At 55.6% G+C, this 19860-nt stretch overlaps 1 protein-coding gene across 7 annotated transcripts in view; it reads right to left on the bottom strand.

Annotated features, from left to right (window-relative positions):
* ZFR2 (zinc finger RNA binding protein 2) overlaps positions 1–19860 on the bottom strand; it is a 45443-nt gene that overhangs the window by 7319 nt on the left and 18264 nt on the right. For 2 of the 7 annotated variants that reach the window (XM_081499764.1, XM_081499765.1), the window contains exons 2-13: positions 15761–15980; positions 14737–14851; positions 14114–14317; positions 13700–14004; positions 10965–11147; positions 9042–9282; positions 7447–7607; positions 6589–6708; positions 5262–5401; positions 5012–5144; positions 4354–4544; positions 901–1072 (exon numbers count right to left, since the gene is read on the bottom strand). In XM_081499764.1, the coding sequence (XP_081355890.1) occupies positions 901–1072; positions 4354–4544; positions 5012–5144; positions 5262–5401; positions 6589–6708; positions 7447–7607; positions 9042–9282; positions 10965–11147; positions 13700–14004; positions 14114–14317; positions 14737–14851; positions 15761–15980 (2185 nt within the window). Of the gene's footprint in view, positions 1–900; positions 1076–4353; positions 4545–5011; positions 5145–5261; positions 5402–6588; positions 6709–7446; positions 7608–9041; positions 9283–10964; positions 11151–13699; positions 14005–14113; positions 14318–14736; positions 14852–15760; positions 15981–19860 lie in introns of all 7 variants that reach the window. The other 5 variants (XM_081499761.1, XM_081499763.1, XM_081499762.1 and 2 more) reach the window with 5 other exon arrangements.

The raw sequence follows: 19860 nt of genomic DNA, 5'->3' as shown, positions 1-19860 counted from the left end.
ATGGCAACCCACTCCAGTATTCTTGCTTGGAGAATCGCATGGACAGAGGAGCCTGGTGGGCTATATAATTGATAGGGTTGCACAGAGTCGGAGACAACCAAAGTGACTTAGCACTCACATGGCCTTCAGGCCTGGCTTGATCTAGGCCCTCTTCCACTCAGTCTCACGTCTTCGTGGGCCTCCTGCCTCTTGGCCTCTGTGGGTTCACGTTCCTCTATAGGGAACTCTGCCCACCCCCATCAGTCAAGGCTTCTCATCTCTCACCTCACCTACTCCATCTTCTGTTGAGACTCACACCTCCCATGGTCCTGTCTGCAGTGGACCCCGCTCTCCCTGGGTGCTGCCTACCTGGCACCAGGCTTGAATTGTTCTACAGAAAATACATCAGAAGTCAGCCTTCTCTGTGTTTGTTTATTCTGTCTGCTGACCAGACTGGGTGCGCCAGAGAAGGACCTAGGAGGGGTGAAGCTGAGTCCCCTCAGGAAGGGTGGCAGACAGGAAGGAGAAAGCACCCTGGGAAGTGATCATTTAACTGAAGATGATAATTAACATCATGACGTGATCTCCCTCTTCTCCTAGTTATTATCTTGGGTGAGAAAAGCTCTATGACAACAATGGGAATTGTGCTTGGAGAGAAAGTCCGGCCAACCCTCCAGTCCTGTGCCTCCCTAGTGCTTTCCCTGCAGATCGTCCTCATGCCAGCTGGCTGGGCTCTGTGTGGGTGTGACAGAAGTGATCGTCCTCATGAGCCAGATGTTAGACTGTTTCAAGCCCTACTGTGAACCCCCCTGATAAGGGAACCCTCAAGTTCCACCAGTGGATCCCTGCGCCTGTTTCTAAAAGCAGACCGGACCGTGTCTCACCCAGGTAGACCCCACGCAGCACGGCTGGGCACCTCACCGGGAGCTGGAGGGGCAGCTGCTCAGCGACTCTGCGCTGCAGGGCCCGGGTGGGTTTCTGGGAGCAGAGCAGGATCAGCTGCACTGCCCGATCTCCCCGCAGGAGTAGCCCCTTCGCCAGGAGGCCAACCCGCATCACGCCTTTCAGGATCCGGGCTGAGGGGCTGGGGCAGCTGCTGAGACAAACCCACAGAGCAGTGAGCAGGGGGCGGGGAGGAAGGACCCCCACTCCTGACCCAAGTGCATGGGTTTCCTTGCCAGGCGCTCTGCGCCTGTATGTCCTCATCTATAAAGTGGGAGCATGGCCCTTCCCAGAGGGCACCTGATCTGAGAGACACCGGGAGAACTGGGAGAACAGGGAGAGTTCTCGGACTTGAGGATGGGAATCTGTGCTGCTCACCGGGGCTGGCAGCTGGCACCCTCTGCTGATAAACTGCATGCTGGGAAAAAGGTTGCCTGACCCCAGCCACCCTCATCGGCCTCTGGCTTCTGAGTTTTCTCTGCGGCCACGTCACCCCCACCTGGATTCCTCTGAGGAGGCCTGGCCTCCCTGCCCTGCCCTCCCCTCCCCTCCAGCCTGTTCATCTAGTCCTACCTTCCCTGCCCCCAGGTCTGCCCTCACCTGCCCACCACTGTCCTGGTCACTTTCTGCAGGTGACCCCCATGGCTGCATTGGCCCAGCAGTCACCCTCCTACTGCTGCCCCACTACAGGCTGGGGACACCTGAGCTTCTTCCTGGGGCCCCCACCCTGACCCCTGGCCACTATACCACCATCCTCTCTTTCTACTCCCTCCCCACGAGGCTTGCGCATCTGGACCATTGCCTGGGGTGCTCCCATGCAGTGGCGGACCTCTCCACGCTGTCTCTCTCACACACACACACGGTCACCTCCTCAGAAGCTGCCACCCGCTCCCACCACTCCCTGACCACCACTTTGCTTCGTGTCACATCTCAGGACATGAGATAACCTTGTTCTGCGATGCATATGGGTGTCTTTGTGGTCTGTCTCCAGACCACCAGTGCTGGAGCCTGGGATGGTCCGGGGGGACCCAGCCGTGCCTGGAATGTCTACAGGACAAGGAGCAGACCCTTTAGGGGAAGGCAGAGCAGAAAGGTGGGAACCAGAGGATCAAGAGACTTACAGGTTGTCAATTAATTGGGATCCTGATTCAACACAAACTGAAAAACAAAAAAACCTCCTAAACAAAAGACTGAATTATTGTTATCTATGGGACAACTGGACGCTGCAGCACTGTCTGGATATTTGGTGTTGCTAAAGAATTATTGTTCATTTTTCTTTGAGGATGATCATGGCATTCTGGTTTTGTTAAATGAAAAAGAGTCTTGTTTAGAGATGTGCACTGATGCACCGACATACTCCGGGCTGGTGCCCGATAGGGTGTCGGACGGGGTTTCTTTTAACCACTGTGGGCAAGGCGGGGAATGGGGAGAGAGCAAGTGAGTCACCCTCGGTTTAGGTATGGTCATCTTTTGTGTGTGTTAGAGAATTTCCATAATAAAAAAAAAAAAAAAACAATACTAATGCACTCTTTGTGACAGTTAAGTAAATAATGCAACATCCATAGGATAGTTTATCATGTTCCTATTAAAAACACACACACACATTTCCACAGAGAAAAAGGCCACAAACAAGAGTGAGAAAGGGAATTCCCTGGCAGTCCAGTGATTAGGACCCCACGCTCTCACTACCGAGGGGTCTGGATCCAATCCCTGGTCGGGGAACTAACATCCCACAAAGCTCAGTGCAACGAAGGAAAAAAACGTTGTGAGGAAAAAAAGCCACCAACGCTTCTATGTTTTTGAAAAATAATATTAAAAAAAATGAAAAAGACAAAAAATAAAAATAAACAAACAACAACAAAAAAAGAAAAATAATGTAAGGACAGAACATGTAACATGACATCCATGTTATGTGAAGGCTTTAAAAAGGTACAATTGGTTTTGCTTTAAAGCTGGGTTTGCGGGGGGTTGTGGGAGTGTGGGGGCAGTAGGGCTCCTGTGCTGGCGGAGGCCCTGTGTCCTCACTGTAGTGGGGCATCTGCTCAGGGGGTGAGTTGTCCAGCACCGGGGAGGCCTGAGCAGGGCGTGGGCCTCCCTGGGGTGCCTGTGTGGACGCCCGGCCTTGACACCTGTGGGTCCAGGCTGTGGAAGCTGGGGGAGGGTGGAGGGTCCTCTCCTTACTATGTTTGTGTTGAGTCCACAATCATTTCAAAATGAAAAGTTAAACTAACAAAAACAAAACATGAGAATGGGGAGAAAACGGGGAGGGAAACCACCAAGCACTAAGTGAGGGCCCTTCTTCTTCAGGAGACACGGGGGCGGAGGTTAAGGGAGGGTCGCCCTGTCTGGCGCCACGCCTGCTTCCACTTCCAGGCATCACCGGAGTGGGGCGGTGGGGTGGGGGAGGGGGGCGGGGCGCCCGTGTTCACACTGAGGGATGAGTGCATTTGGTTATGACACCTGGTGACCCACGCATGGCTATCATGTTCTTCTCAGAGAGCAAACACTCTGGCACAAAGAAGCTACTGACTAGAATCAGCCTGACACAAATGCTGCACGATTCCATTGATAGGAAACGTCCAGAACAGGCCACGCCATGGAGATGGGGGGTGGAAAGGTGGGTGCCAGGGGCTGGGGAATTTTACGGGATGGATTTCTGTTTCAGATGATTAAGAAGTTCTGGAAACAGACAGCGGTGATGGCTGTACAACTTTGTGAATGTGCCCACAATGGCCGATTTCCTGTTATGAGTATTTTACCACCAAAAAAACACCTTAAAATAGTAAACGAGGGACTTCCCTGGCGGTCCAGTGGTTAGGACTGTGTGTGCTCACTGCTGAAGGTCCAGGTTCAATCCCTGGTCAGGGAACTAAGATTTTGTAAGCCATGTGGCACAGTCAGAAAAAAAAAAGGTAAATGAAAAGGAAGCCACACAGAGATGAGGGACCTGGAAAAGCTATGTCCTCTGGGATTCTCTAAACCGTGCAATGATTCACTACGAGGTGCGGGGACTTTCCGTCTTCTGACGGTCGGGCAGCTGGAAAGATGATTCACACACATGCTCAGTGCTTGGCGGCACCCCTGCTCCTTGAGCTCATCTCTGTGTCACAGGTGAGGACACAGAAGTGGCTAATCCTCTGCGAACCACATTTCTAGACGTGCCTTCTACAGGAAAGTGACTTCCAGTGTGAGAATAATCGCTCTCCTTGGCTGGGGCTACTATAACCCCTTTTGACCTCCCAGCCTCCTGGCTAGCTCCTAGCTCCTAGCCTCCTGGGGAGCTATATGAAGGGGGCTGGAAAGCCCAGGCCCCGAAGACTCCAAGCCTCCTGGCACTGGAGCTGCCACTTCCTGTCCGGACCCTGACCCCTGCCCACCCACCCGGGGACCAGCAGCCTCCGGGCCCCTGGACAGGAGGGCACCATCCATCACCTGTGGTCCCCGCCCTTGGGCTCCTGGTTGGCAGAGTCCTCCTCAGCCAGCGTGTCAGACACCAGCTTGAGGGCACGCTCCGCATGGGAGACGGCCTTCTGGACGGCCAGGAGCTCCTCCTCTGTTGGGTAGATGGCTGCGTGCTTACACATGACATGCCGGTCGTCGCTGGACTCTGGCCGCCTCGTGGGCTGTGGGAAGAGGTGCGTGTGTCTTGTCACAGGCAGGCTGAGAGGGCCCGGTCACACGAGAGCTGTGGGGGCCCTTGGAGCCTGGCTGGTGTGACAGGCAAGTGGTGGCTAGAGAGCCGGGCAGAGTAGTGACAGGGCCCAGGGGGAGGTGGAACAGGGAGGACCTCAGCCCCAATAGCTGTGGGGAGCTTGGGCTGAGTGGGGGGCCAGTGGGCTCCCTAGAGAACACTCTTAAGTTTCAGAGCCAGAGGCTCCGGAGGCAGCTGGGGCCCCTCCCTTGGCAGGGCGCCCTCCACAGTTCCCCCCAACCCGCCCAGTCCCTACGGATGGACAGTCAGACGCCTCAGTGCTTCTGAGGGATGTGACCACTGGGGCCTCAGGAAGCTCTGAGGGACCCCTGTGGCTGGCGGTGAGGCCCTCAGGTCCCTTCAGCTTCCCCTACTCTGAGGCATTCGACCATCACCCACCAGAGACTTGGCTGTGGGCGCCCCTGGCCGACTCCTGAGAGCAGGCAGGTGCTGGTCAGGCAGCAGGCGTCCTGAGTGTGCATCCCGGACAGGCGGCCCCTCTTCCAGCCGCTTCCTGCACAAGTCGTAGCGCCTGTGGGACGAGAGGGACTCGGGGCCCTGAGGGGCGGCAGGACTGTGACGTGGTCCCGTTAGAGCCCTGGGGAGCCCGTGGGGAGCCCTCCCACTGCGCAGGGCCCCGAGGCTGCACCTCGTCTCATTGTGCCAGCGCCGCAGCTCCCCCAGCCGCCTCTTGTTCAGCTGCCGCTGCCTCCGCAGTGTCTCCTCCACGAGCTTGCGCACCCGTGTGCTGGGCTTGTCCGCGATTGGGAGGTCAGGGTTCACTTTTTTCTGCAAAGTTCAGGGACCTTCATTCAGACAAGAATGCTGGGAGGTGGGAAACTCGGCGCCCAGGGGACCCCTGTCTGACAACAGCCTTCCACTGGATTTAGACAACAGTGAGTTTTAGTCCCCGAAGTCTCAACACTCCTTGTCCCCCAAAGGCCATGGCAGAAAACCACGAGGACAAAACTATGGCTGACTCAAAGAGCAGCAGATGTGACACTGAGCAAACCATCCGGATGTCTAACGGAGGAGCCGGAGGAAGGTGCTGAGACACCTTGAAGCAACTGCCACCAGTGGTCACGCTGTTCTCAGAGGACTGACCAGAGATGCTCGTCCTGAACAGAATAATTCAGAAAATACCGTTTGTGTGAGATCCAATGTGTATTGTAAATATAATTCTTAACTCACTCGCTGGGCTTCACTTTTAGCACTTTATTTCCTCACTCAGAGAGCGTGGTGTTGTCTAAGGATTAGTCACCAGTGGACACAACACAAGTGTGCTTCAGTGGGTGAAACACACACCATGTGGTCCCCTCCACACACGGGAGCATCCCTCAGCCACAAAAAGGAGAGAAGCCCTGGCATTCGCTACCATGTGGACAGTCCCTGAGAACACGACACTCAGTGAGAGAAGCAGACACAGAAGGACACACAGGATGTGATTCCACTGATGGGAAACATCCAGACCAGGCAGGTCCACAGACACAGAGAGTGGGTTCCTATTGTCCAGGGCTGGGTAAGGGGTGGGGGTATGATTGACAATGGGGACCAGGGATCCTGATGGACTGTTCTGGAATCAGATGGAGCTGCTGGCTGAATGTACACATTCGTGAATGTAGTTAAAGCCACTTCACGTGCTCCAGCTGCTTGGTGTATGAGTGATATCTCAACAGGCTGCTTAAAAGAGAAAAATGCCCAGAAGCCACTATCTCTCACAAGGGTCATAGTCTGTGCTGTGCACACGCGTACTTAGGGTCCAGCAGTCACGTGTGCCTAAATACACTTGTGTGCACACGTGCCCCAGCAAACCTGGGGCAGGGAGGCCTTGTGACGGCAACTGAGGGCCCCTGTGGTTGAGCCCGTGATGCTGAAGGGCCCAGGGACTCAGACTCACGGAGGCACAGGGTGCATTCTGAGACGTGGGCCAGGGTGTCCAGAGCACAGATGCCCCCCTGCCCCCCGTCGGGGCGCACCTTGTACTGCAGCCGGTGCCGCCGTCCCCGCACGTGCATGTCCCTGGCGTTGGGGTCATTGAAGCTGCACTCACACAGCTTGCAGTAGAAGCGGATCACCCGGCCCTCCTCGTTGCACACCTGAGACACAAGGCTCGGCTGAGCATCACCTGCGACCCCCATGCCCCCCTCGCTGCGGGTCTGGGCTCTAACAGGAGCCTCCTCTCCCAGGGCCTTCCAGGCCAGGCACTGGCTTCCTATCTGCCCTGTGGTTAATGCTTTCAGAGGAGTGACCTTCACCAGCGCACTCTCCCAGCCTGGCCCTTCTTGCCACCACCTCTGCCACCATCGTCCCATCCTCCCTCCCTGCCCCCACCCGCCCCCCTTCCTGGGGCTGCCACCAGGAAGCCTGCCTGGCGTGGCTGTTTTTCAGGACACAAAACTGAAGGTGCTGAATGGATTGAACAAGAGCCTGAACTCTAGCACAGAAGACGTGCCAACATGCACATGCCTAGAGGCAGGGACTGTGGGCATGGGGGCAGAGGGCTCAGAACCTGAGCTCCACAAGGAACCGGGTGTCTGGGCAGGTGCCCCAGGGGCACGTGGGCTCCAGTGCCCAATGGTCACATGCCTGTGGGTTTCCAGGGCACAGATCCCTCCTGCCACCTTCCTTCCTGCAGGAACTGGGGCTGCTCGGGAGCAGGAGACACCTCTGTCTGTCTCAGACCGCCTTCCAGGATCTGAAGCCCCGCACCCAGGCCTCCTAGTGAGGTCCCAGAGACGCTGGCTCGCTGGGGTATCTGCCCAGGCGGGTGTGCGAGTCTTGAGGCATGGCCCCACCAGGCCTGGCCAGGCGTGTGATGGGCGTTCAGCTTTTACCTCCTCCACGTAGCCTGGGCCCACCGGCTGACCCTCACAGCTGCTTCCAGAAGCTTCCGCAGAGCCTCCTCGGGCAGGCGGCTCCCTGGGCCGCTCTGATCTGGAGGGTGCTGGTTTCCCATGGGGGGTTCTGCAGTCAGTTGCTGGCAGCGCAGGAGGCCCTGGAGGGAAGAACTTCATGACTTGTAGCCTGCTCCAGCCAGAAACCATGGCCAGCTTCTGGCCCACCAGCTGGAAGGGTACAACACAAGGCCACCGGGTCCCCCGCTGTCCCTCTCATCCCCTCATGACGTCAGTCTGTGGGGTCCATGGTCCTGTGAGAACCTTACCCACCAGCTCAGGTCACAACTGGAGAGCAGGGCCCTCACGGCGTTTCATGCCCAGGTGGACGGGTCCACAGGGAGGCCCAGGTTGTAGGCCTCTCACTGAGGACACCCCCCCTCAACTGCACAGTCTGCAGCCCTTAGTTAACAGTGGACACCAGGTGGACCAGGGTCACGTTCACTGACCTTGGTTCATTGAGCCCCAGAAGAGAGACTTTTTTCTTAATAATGTGTTTTTAAAAATAATTAATTTATTTATGGCTGCACTGGGTCTTTGTTGCTGCCAGTGCTTTTCTTTAGTGGCAGAGAGTGGGGGTTACTCTCTGCTGTGGTGCGTGGGTTCCTCACTGGGGTGCCCTCTCATGTTGCAGAGCACAGGCTCTGGAGCGCTGGCTCAGTAGTTGTGCCTCACAGGCTTAGTTGTCCCGTGGCATGTGGGATCTTCCTGGACCAGGGATTGAACCCATGTCTCCAGCATTGTAGAGTGGCAGGTTATTTACCACTGAGCTACCAGGGAAGTCCAGGGAGAAATTTCTTTGTCACCAAAACTGCTTTATATCTTCACTATCACATGACTGTTCAAACCTCAGTCCTGCTGAGGCTCAAAATAAAACAGCCCCCCGTCCCTCAAATGTGGTGGTGGAAAGCAAAGACTGTCCCACACTGGGGTAGAACCCCGCTTCCACCGCTCACCAGGTGGCCCAGGGCCAAGTGCTTTGCCACACCTCAGTTCTTCCATCTGTAAAGTGGGACTGATGACAGATCTAAAGCATAGCGGAGGGAGAGTCAGGCCCTGCACGTGATGCAGTCAGTGGAGCTCCTGACACGGAAGCCTATGTACCCATGCCACACAGGGCCCTCGGTCACAGCGGCAGATTCGGGGGATGCACACCCGAGGAGAGGTGGGGTTGCGAGGAGCCTGCCTTAACCTCCCGGTGCCCACCTAAGTGATAGAGCATCCAGGGGGAAGGGGGCTGCATCTAGCACGTGGACCGTGGCCATCCAGGGGCTGCTCCAGGCCCAGGGTGGGGCTCGGGAGTGTGACCAGCACTCGCTGGGTCTCAAGCTCCAGGGGAGGAAACGGAAGCTGCTATCGCACTGCCCACACTTCCCTGGATGGACCAAAGGTGCCAGGAAGCACCGCCCGGCCGGAATCCGGCAGAGAACCATCAGAGGTCCTGCCTCCCCAGAAGCTATGGCACACAGTGAACCAGATGGCCAGTCTCTGAAGCTCAGGCTCGCCTGGGGTGGCTGTGAGGCGCAGAGCCGTACCCACAAGCGAGGCCTTCGAGGTGGCCGGTCTCCTGGGCGGTGGTGGCCTGCTCGGGGCACACACGCTGGGGCTGGCGGGGGCCGCAGGCTTGGCTGAGGCTGCGGGGGCGCTCTCTGCGGTGACGGTGATGGGGGTGGAGGCCGGCTGGCTGGTGCTGGGGGCCTGGGCCAAGCCGGGGTTGGCCGGTGCGGGGTCTATGGTGGGGATGGGCTTCCCCAGTTTGGTGTGCAGCTTGAAGACCTGGAACAGACCAGCCCCATCAGGGCCCCTCCTGCCCGACCAACCTCCTCAGGGGCGGGCAGAGCAGCTCGCTGGGGTGGGGAGCTGGCAGCCTGTGCAAGTGAGGGGGGTCTATCCCGGTTTCCCCGGAACACCGCCCCCTCCCCAGCACCCCTTAAATGTCTCAGGGAGGGCCTTCCTGAGCTGTCTCCTGCTAGGAGGTACCCACCAGTCATACACAAGGGGGACCTCAACACAACCCCAAACTCCACACTCCACCACCTGTGCTGGTTTCTGCACTCCCAGCCCCAGCCCAGGGCCAGCCCCACAGCATGTGTGGGTGAATGCGCTGAGGGGGCCAGCTGCTCCGAGGTACGCGTATGCACACCCACAGCACAGGTCCATGCTCTGCTGGAACTCAGACACATGTCCAGAGACACAGATCACCGAGGACACGGTCATAGCCCCTCCTTGGCCTGACCCCCTCCAAGGCATTTAAGTGCTGAAGCTCCACTTGGCAAGGACAATCTGCACTGACGAACGTCTCAGACACGTTCTCGGGCTCCAAGTCTCTGACGCTCTCAGCTCAAACCTGCCTCCCCACCTCCCCACCCCGGGACTTCCTGCAGGGCTTCCTGTCCCCAGAAGCAAGTCCCAGACTGTGAACCAAGCTGTGACACCTGCAGCCAACCCTACCTGGGCCCCAGCTCTCCCCCTGCACCCCTGTGACCATCAGGCCAGGGCCCCTTCTCCACACTCCCCTGCTCCTTCCTCTGTGGGGTTTGTGGGTTCACTCAGGCATTCGAGAGCCTGTCCCAGCAGGGCTGGGGGACAAGGCCTGTGGTGAGCTGGGGCAGAGAACGGGGCGGGTGCTCCGGGTGGCTTGGCCTGCAGAGGGGGCTGGGGAAGGGCTGGCAAGGCTGCGATGTGGGAGGGCGGGGGGGGTGGTTTTAGCAAAGGCCCTGGGGTAGGAGGGAGCACGGCAGGTGGGCTGGGGCAGCTGGAGGGGGTTCTGTGGACAGGGCAGGGGCCTTCCCAACCCTCTCACTCTAAACCACACAGGGCAGCACCAAGCAGGCCTCCTGCCAGGAATTCCCCCCTCCTGCCCTCAGCGCACACCCAGAAGGTGAGCATCACCTACCAGGTTCGTGACACCGTCTGGGGGAGATTTGCTGATTTCCAAAAACCACCTCTGGGCCAAAAAAAGAGGGCCCAGGGAAGGGGACCCTATTCACTTCCCCATAAGATGACATACTACAAGCATTCTAAGGCCATAAGAAAACGCTGATACTAAAATAGTAATAAATATGACAAATGCTGATACTAAATAGCATCAGTTAAATCTTGGATGTTCAAATATGAAAATTTAGTACTTTAATTTGATTTTTTAATAAATAAGGACCCCCAAATAGACTATACCATTGGATCTCATCAACATACAGACTCTGGTCCATATAAACACACAGACACCCCGAGGGCCCAGAGTAGTCTCCTCTTGGGCCAGGCACGGGCTCCGGCTCAATGCCTCTGTCCAGGGGCAGGTGTGACTCTTGTAACTGGGAGGAGGGGCTAGTTTCTGAGGAAGGCGGACACGTGGGCCTGAGGGGAGAGCTGCCTTTCATGGATTGCTGTCCCCCTACCCCACTGTGTCAGCAGACGCCCCTCTGGGTCCCGAGTGGGCCTGGCTCCACACAGGGTCCTACCTTCTGGTGCTTGGCCCCCCGGATGTGGGCAGTGTAGGCCTCTGCCCCGGTGCAGGACACGGCACAGAGGTCGCAGTGCAGCTGCGCCTGCACCCCCCGCGGGCTGCCGTTGGCCTGGATGCCCATCTTCTGAGCTGCCTCTTTCTTCTTGTGCTTCTGCCCTTCCAGGTGCTCGCGGTACGTCTGCTGGCAGAGAGCAAGGTCGGCCTGATGGGGGTGTGCCCACCTAGCATCATGTCCCCACAGTTCCCAGGGGTCTGATGTCCCCACCCCTCTGCTCATGGCCTCCCAGAGGTTTGTGTACCACCTTTTAAAGCCCAGTCAGGACTTCCCTGGTGGTTCAATGCACCTGCCAATGCAGGGGTCGCGGGTTCAATCGCTGGTCCGGGAAGATCCCACATGTGGCAGAGCAACTAAGCCCATGCACCACAACTACTGAAGTCCATGTGTCCTAGAGCCTGTGGTCTGCAACAAGAGAAGCCACTGCAATGAGTAGCCCTCACACCACAACTAGAGGGTAGCCCCGCTTGCCACAACTAGAGAAAAGCCTACATAGCAACGAAGACCCAGCACAGACAAAATAAATAAAATCTTAAAAAAAAATAATAAAGTCCAGGCAACAGACCTAGAAGCTCAGACTGAAAAACATAAGGTTTCCTTCTTCTTCTAAAAATCAGTGAGTTTCTGAAGCAAGCATCCTCAAAGGATGACACATTTAGTTTCAGAGGCTGCTTGAAAAAATATTCCAGCTTTTCAGAATCTGACCTCGGAAGCCAAGCAAGGACGCATGTTACCGGAAAGACGTGGGACACACTTCTTATTAGGGCACTGCTTCCAAACTGTGAGTCCATGTGGGAAGGGACTTCATGAGTCACAGACCCACGGCTCCTGCCCCAGGGCACCTGAGATACCAGACACACGACCGAGTATTCACAGGGCAGCCCTGACTTGTCTCTTGGAAGGGGGCCTGCTAACCCAATGTCCTCTACCTACACCAAGAGTCAATAACCCTCAGAGTAGAAAGGCTTCTGGAAAACACCAAAGACACTGGTGATCTTGGCTGGTTCTGGGGGCAGGTAGAGGCAGGGACAGGAGTGGGAGCGGTGCTCTTGGAATGTAGGCATCTGTCTTTACCTAAGCCACAGGACACACATACACACAAGATTGCGCGCATGCACACACACATACATATAAACACATGCACACATGTGTGCGTGCACACATACAAACACAAACATGACGTAACAGCCTATGGACAGAGAACAGCGTAGAAAGAGATACACCAAGGTGCCAGTGGTAAGCTACTTCAGGACACACTTCGTAGAAAGCATGTGTTCACAGCTTATGCCATCCCGATGCCCGACTTGGTGGTGGTGGTGGTGGTGACGGTGGCAGATGCGCGAGCCTGCCCAAGTGATGAGCTTGCACAGAGCAAACCACATACATACACACACTCGCATGCAAAGGCACACACAGGTGCAACTGAGACCAGTAAAACCAGGGGCATCTGACTAAGCAGACGGGTTCAAGGCCAACAAACGTCAGCACTGGAGGTGCTGGAGAAAGGCCGGTGGGCCTCCCTGCAGTTTTTCTTACAACCACATGTGAACCCCCATCGTTATCTCAATAAAAATGCCAATGAAAAAGTGCTGCTAACATTAGCAAAAAGCTGGGAATAACAGGAGCTGACGTTTCTATGTGCCAGATGCTATGCTGAGTGGTGATGCGCTCAGGCAAACCCAGTCCCATGGGAGACAAAGCTCAGAGAGACCTTGACAGCACTTGAGTAATGCTCATGTGCCCACACCCCGTCCCATCCCACATCCGTGGGGAGCGTCCCATGCTTGCTCAGTGTGATGCCGTGAAGGGTCTAGAATCACAGAGCAGACCTTATGTTTGGCTGGTGACAATAACCAAGAATCCTCACAATGCAAAATTAAAGTCATGCAGAAAAATAAAGAAGGGAAGAGGGAAAGCCAATGTCTCACTAAGGGAGAGTGTCATGCAGTGGAAAGAAGCACAAGGAGCGGGGGTGCCCTGCATTCTGAGAAGGGAAGGATCACGGACAGCTGGGGGTCTTGGCGTCGAGGCCCTGAGTGTGGGGGACCTGGCCCTTGACCCTCAGCCAGGAAGTCGGGCTGGAGGAGACAGGCGTGGGTGCCTCCCAGGTCTCTGCAGTCCACCATGGGGAGTCTCTACAGGCCTCCAGGGGCAGCTTGACGAGCCCTGGTGTCTGAAGACCTCTGCAGGGAGCAAGCTGGGTTACCTGCGATCGTGGCTGGGGAGGGTCTTTGCTTACAGAGCAGTACAGGCCCACTCACATGCACACACATGTGCTGCTCCTGCCTGGCTGCAGGCCTCTCTACACCCTTCCTACACAACCCTGCCTGTATGGCCCTGCAGCAAAGTTCCACTGTGACCAGCCACATCCACTGGCCCTCAGGTCCAGGAGGGGGCATGAGTGCCTCCCTGCTGCAGACAGCCTCAGAGTGCAAGACTACGCTGCTGCAACCCACACCCAGAGCTGGACTGGCTCTCATGTCTTCCACAAGAACATCAGGCAGTTTTAAGGCCATGGTGATGCCCACTTGATGATGCAAATTATTAACAAGCCTCTCCTGGGCAGGTAACAACCCTGCCCTCTGGCCAGCTGCAAGGACGAGGAAGGGCTCCCCAACGATGGGGGCAGGGGGCTCCCCTGGGCCTCCCTGCAGGGGCCAGAGTGGGGGCCTGACCTGGGGGCCAGCACAGCTGATCTTGCAGATGTCACAGTAGTGAAGTGGGAGTGGCTGGGGGCCGGCCCGGGGTCTTGGCAGCTTGCTGGGAACTGGAAGCTTCTTGGCGACGCTGTTGGCGCAGATGGCACTGGGACTGCCTCCTGGGCCACCCCACTGGGATGAGTCCACAGGCTTTGGGGGAGGGGGGGGCTGCTGGGGTGGGGGTGGCGGCGGCGGCGGCTGCATCTGTGGGGTGAGTAGCGGTGGGTAGTAAGGACCAGCCACGGAGTAGGAGGACGCGTCATAGCTCGGGTAGCTTGGTCCTAAGAAGGAAGAGAAGAGCAAGAGGGTGAGATGGTTGGTTTTGAGAGAAGGACCACATGTATTTCAGCAGCAAGCAGTGGAGTGGCCTGTGCTCATGTGCCAGCTCACCTGTGTACGGGGCGGAGGCTGCACTGAAGGACGATGAGGCCGGTGGGGTGGGGACGGAGGAGGCCGTGGGCTGGGCGCTGCTCGCTGGGGCATAGGTGTAGCTGGAGCAGGCGACGCTGGCTGGTGGCCCTGCCTCGGCGGTGGGCATCTGTGGCAGGGGCTGTGCCTGGCTGTACCCACTGCCCCCGTAGGCTCCTTGGGTCCCTGGAGAGCAATCATAGCCTCTGCAGAGCCAGCCCGGCGGCCCTGGGTCCCAGGAGAGGACGGTGAGAGCCACACGGGTGACGGTATGGCTAGCTGGCTGTGAAGCCCAGGTATCTGAGAGGTGCTGGAGGCCGGAGCTCCCGGTTCTTCCATCTCTAAGTCCTCCATGAAACCCACCTCCTTCCATCCTGGGAAAGCCTCCTGGGAAACCACTCCCAGCTCCACTTCAGTCTCTCCCCGTCTCTCTGCCTCACCTCCCTACCCTCCTTTCCCATCCTCTGGCCCACTGACCTATAGAGACCTGGGGGCGTATCAGGACAACCCACCCTACTCCCACACTATGAATCTGGAGTTTGAAATTGGACTTTCCCAGGGTCCCTCCTGCATAAGCAAGGACACTGGCCCCTACCCTGACCCACCTGGCGGGCAGAGCGTGGCCGTGACTGGGAGCTGAGGCTGGCCGGCCGCAGGCGGTGGGTACTGTTTGTTCTCATAGCCACTGGTGGCTGTCGACAGTCCATAGCTGTAACTGTCCTGAGAGAGGGTTTCCACAGGGAACACAGGGCAGGGAGAACGGTGCTCAGGGCGGGGTGAGGCATCCTCCCTCAGCCCCTGCCCCAGGCCCGCATCCATAGGATTCCTGGGCTCCAGCCCTGTATCCAAGCTCTGTTTTGGGACCTGGGGATGAGGGACCAGGGAAAGGGCCATGGCCTGCTCCCTCAGAATCTCATATCTGAGAGCAAAAGTCCCACAGGACATGGGCTGCTGAGGACGGCTCCTCGGAGGGGCAGTGACAAGGAGGCTGGTACGCGGAGACTCCAGGACAGAGCTGCTGGTCAGGTCAGTACAGTCCAGAGGCCTTGGTGGGGGTCAGTGTGTAGGCTTGCAGGAGACCCAGAAGGTGGTCAGAGCAGAGGCCCAAGAGGGCCAGGAGAGGTGCTGGGCGGGCAGGTGGGCAGGGGCTGTGGGAAGGATCTGGGGTGGCAGGGAGCAGGGCTGGATTTTAGTTCACAGGGGGATTCCAGCTGCGAGGGGGACCAGAGATGAGGTGGAGGCCTGGACGGAACCATAGAGGCCAGAGGAGGCCCCAGGAACAGGGCAGGAGCTTGGGATAGTGGATTTGGAGAAGTCCCAGGGCTCTGGGGGAAGCAAAGGGGAGATAAGGAGGAAGGAGATGGAGCCAGATGGGTACTAACTTGGCTGAGTGAGACAGGAACCAGCTGTGGGTGACAGAGGCTGGGGGTGGTGGTGCACATGGAGCGTGGGAACACAACTGCCTGATCTGCAGGCCTGGGGCTCAGGGTCAGCACCGGGAGGGCCAAGCCAGGAGGAGCCCATTCTCCAGGCCCGCTAGGGCAGGGACGGGAGCATTAGGAGTGGGGACCTGTCCCTGACTGTGTTCTCAAGGAAGGGCCGTGCTGGGCAGAGACAAGTGGCTGATACCTGGTAGGAGGGTGCCGTGGTGGCAGCTGGTATAGGCTCCTGGGACTGGGTGCTATAACCGAGGTCCTGACCAGAGTGGGGCTGGTACCCGCTGTATCCTGGCCCGGGGGGCTGGGCAGCCTCAGGAAATGGGATCAGGGCTGGGCCCAGTCCAGGAACAGGCTGCGTGGACAAGCTGGCTCCAGCAGTGGGGACGGGGAAAGCTGACGGAGGCGGAACGCTGGAACCACAGATGAACACAGCGTTAGATCCTGGCCCAGTCCATAAGGACCTGCACTGAGCCAAAAAATGCCATTGACGCTAGGCAACAGCTCTCTGGGTGCTCCCGGTCTAAGACCTTCCTGGGAGTGCGGGCACCATTGGAAGCACTCTTCACGAGTTAATGCAATCTCACAGCAAGCCTGCTAAGTTGGAGCCAGCCTGGTCCCCATTTCCAGGAAAATCATGGAAGGTCAATGAACACTAAACTAAGAATTCTTTACCTACAAGAACCAGCTCTTGCTCATGGTTTGCTCTGCAGGAAGCTGTGTGTGTGTGCGCATGTGTGTGTACGTGTGTGTGAGTGTGTGTGTGTTTAGTTGTGTCTGACTCTTTGTGACCCCATGGGCTGTGACCTGCCAGGCTCCTCTGTCCATGGGATTTCCCAGGCAAGAATACTGGAGTAGATAGCCATTCCCTTCTCCAGGGAATCTTCCCAACCCAGGGATCGAACCCACGTCTCCTGCATTGCAGGCAGATTCTTTACCATCTGAGCCACAAGGGAAGCCCGTAGAAAGCCCAGAGCCTAGCTCTCTTATCTACCTCACCTCATCCCACCTTTTGGCCCTTAGAGAAGGCACTGGCTGGCTGGCTGTCAGTCCACCTGTTGGTCTGTCCCCACTGTCTAGATGAGGAACTCTGAGGACAGGTGATGAGTGAGGTACTCTATTCAGACCCAGATCGGTCTGATCCCCGCACCCCTTACTCTGCTATATATCAGTCAACCCGCAGAGAGTGCTCGAATTTAAAAGCCCACTTATCGCGGAAGGGTATCAGCAAAGATTTTAGCCCAATTCCAATAAGAATCATATAATAAAGTTCCCACGACCCTCCTACATGGTTGGTGGGAATGTACATTGGTGCAGTCACTATGGAAAACAGTGTGGACATTCCCTAAAAAATAAAAACAGATAGGAATCTCCTGGGTGCTCAGTGGCTAGAACTCCACACTCTCACTGCCAAGGCCTGGGTTCAATCCATGTGTGTGTGTGTGTGTGTGTGTGTTAGTCACTCAGTTGTGTCCAACTCTTTGCAACACATTGGACTATAGCCCAGCAGGCTCCTCTGTCTGTGGAATTCTCCAGGTAAGAATACCAGAGTGGGTTGCCATTCCCTTCTCCAGGGGATCTTCCTGACCCAGGGATTGAACCCAGGTCTCCCACATTGCAGGCAGATTCTTTACCATCTGAGCCACCAGGGAAGCTCTGGGTTCAATCCTTGGTTGGGAACTAAAACCCCACAATCTGTGCAATGCAGCCCCAAAATACAAACATAAAAACAAATAAATTTTTTAAAATAGAGCTACCATATGATCCAGCAATCCCACTCCTGGATATATATCCAGAAAAGACAAAACACTCTAATTCAAAAAGATACATGCACCTCAGTGTTCTCAGCAGCACTGTTACAGGTGCCAAGACATGGAAGCAACCTAAGTGTCCATTCACAGATTAATCCATAAAGAAGATGTGGTATGTGTCTATATATATACACACACAATGGAATATTGAAAGTGAAAGTGATGTTACTCAGTCGGGTCCGACTCTTTGCGACCCTATGGACTATAGCCTACCAGGCTTCTCCTTCCATGGGGTTTTCCAGGCAAGAGTACAGGAGTGGGTTGCCATGTGTGTGTATACACACACACACACACACACACACAGGAATATTACTCAGTCATAAAAAAGAATGAAATATTGCCATTTGCAACAACATGGATGGACCTAGAGATTATCATACTAAGTGAAGTAAGTCAGACAAAGACAAATATCATATGATATCATTTATATGTGGAATCTAAAAATAATAAATGAATTTATTCACAAAACAGAACCAGACACACAGACACAGAAAACTTTACATTTACCAAAGGGGAGGGGAGTGAGGGATAAACTGGGAGTATGGGATTAACAGATATATACTATTATGTATTAAAATAGATAGTATGGGGGACTATGTTCAATATCTTATTATATCATAATCTATAATGATAGAGAATCTGAAAATACTGAATCACTTTGTTGTACACCTGAAACTAATACAAATTTGTAAATCAACTATGCTTCGATTTTTGAAAGCAGAAAGTTCCTGCAAACGCTGTAGGGGATGAGGCGAGGTGTGTGCCCAGCCTGGGGCCAGGCAGACCCAGAGTGTGGAGGGGCGATGGCCAGCAGCACTGGTCCACTAGTGCCTTTGCACACATTCTGGGCCGACACTAGACTCACCTGTGGCGCCCACAGTGCCATTCCTGCCCCTCAAGCGGCTCACTGTCCAGTGGGAAACCCATGGAGAAGCAGGGACCACACTGGGGGTGTGTTATCCAGGCCATGCTGGGGGCGCTGAGGGTCAAGCAGAGCCCACTGCATTGCCCTGCCAGGACCCTGCCCAGCTCCTGGCCAGCAGCTCCTCATTCCTCCTGGCACCCAAAGGGGTCCTCTTTAAGCACAGACCTGACTGGGTCACCCTCCTGCTCAGACCTTCCCAAGGCCCTCGGCACCCCCCCGCCCACACCCACTCACTCCCCTCCTCGCCTTCTCTTCCAGCCCTCCCTGAGCCCTTAGAGGAGAGCAGCGGTATCCTGGAACTCATCACCCTGCCCCATCACCTGCTTCATTTTTCCTCCCAGCATTGCCTGATGCATTCCTTCCACCACCACTCCTACCACCGTGAAGCCCCAGGAACTGCAGTGGGTCTCAGGCCATTTCCCGGCACCACAGTGGCACCTGGCATGTGGCAGGCACTCAGGAAATATTAGCATGGGGAATGGTGGATGGAAGCGGCCTGATAGGTAGTGTCCTGGCCCCTAGGGTGCTGAGGTCCTTCTCCCCACGTCCTGCTATGGTTTCCCTTTATGTGTGTGTGTCTGTGTCCTAATCTCTTTTTTGACTTATTTATTTGGCTGAGCTAGGTCTTAGTTGCAGCACATGGGATCTTCGACCTTCACTGTGGCATGCAGATTATCTTTTAGTCGCAGCATGTGGGATCTAGTTCCCTGACCAGGGATCAAACCTGGGCCCCCTGCATTGGGAGCATGGAGTCTTAGCCATTGGACCAGCAGGGAGGTCCCCTAATCTCCTCCTCTTATCACCAGGCATATTGGATCAGGGCCATCCTAATAGCTCATTTATAGCTTCCCTGGTGGTTCAGTGGTAAAGAACATGCCTGCTGATGTAGGAGACACGTGTTTGATCCCAGGGTCGGGAAGATCCCCTGGAGAAGGAAATGGCAACCCACTCCAGTATTCTTGCCTGGGAAATTCCATGGACAGAGGAGCCTGGAGGGCTACAGTCCATAAGGTCACAGAGTTGGACACAACCAAGCACACACACACAATACCTCATTTTACTGTAATTATCTCTTCAAAAACCCTGCCTCCTACAGTCACATTCTTTAGTTAGGACTGAAGTCCTGATGGCCAGATATGAATTTTACGTTACACAAGTCAGCCCACACCAGCTGCTTCAGGTCATCATTGTAACAAAACTCAAATGATATGAAAATCTTGATTACACAAACATCATTCATACTGAATGGAAAGCACCTAACATAAAGTTTACAGAATATATAATCCTTTATGAATTAGTATGTTTTTATTTCAGACAACCAAACGTCACCAACCCATCAGCAGACACACTCAATAGTAACCTATGGTGATTTGACAACTATAAATCAATGTCACTTTTTTTTCTTGCTCATTAGAAAGGTATATTTGTTGAGGTAGGTGGGACAGGATATATGGTATCTAATTTTTGCCAGCTTGGCCTATAATGTTGAAATGTTAGGACATGGCATGCCAGCTTCCATTTGTACTTTTGCCCTGGGCCTCTCAAACCATAAAGGCT

This window comes from Giraffa tippelskirchi, chromosome 6 (assembly GCF_054371585.1).
Source record: "Giraffa tippelskirchi isolate mGirTip1 chromosome 6, T2T-mGirTip1v1.2.pri, whole genome shotgun sequence".
NCBI lineage: Eukaryota > Metazoa > Chordata > Mammalia > Artiodactyla > Giraffidae > Giraffa > Giraffa tippelskirchi.
Note: the sequence above shows the minus strand (reverse complement) of the source record. Positions and strands in the feature narration are given on the sequence as shown.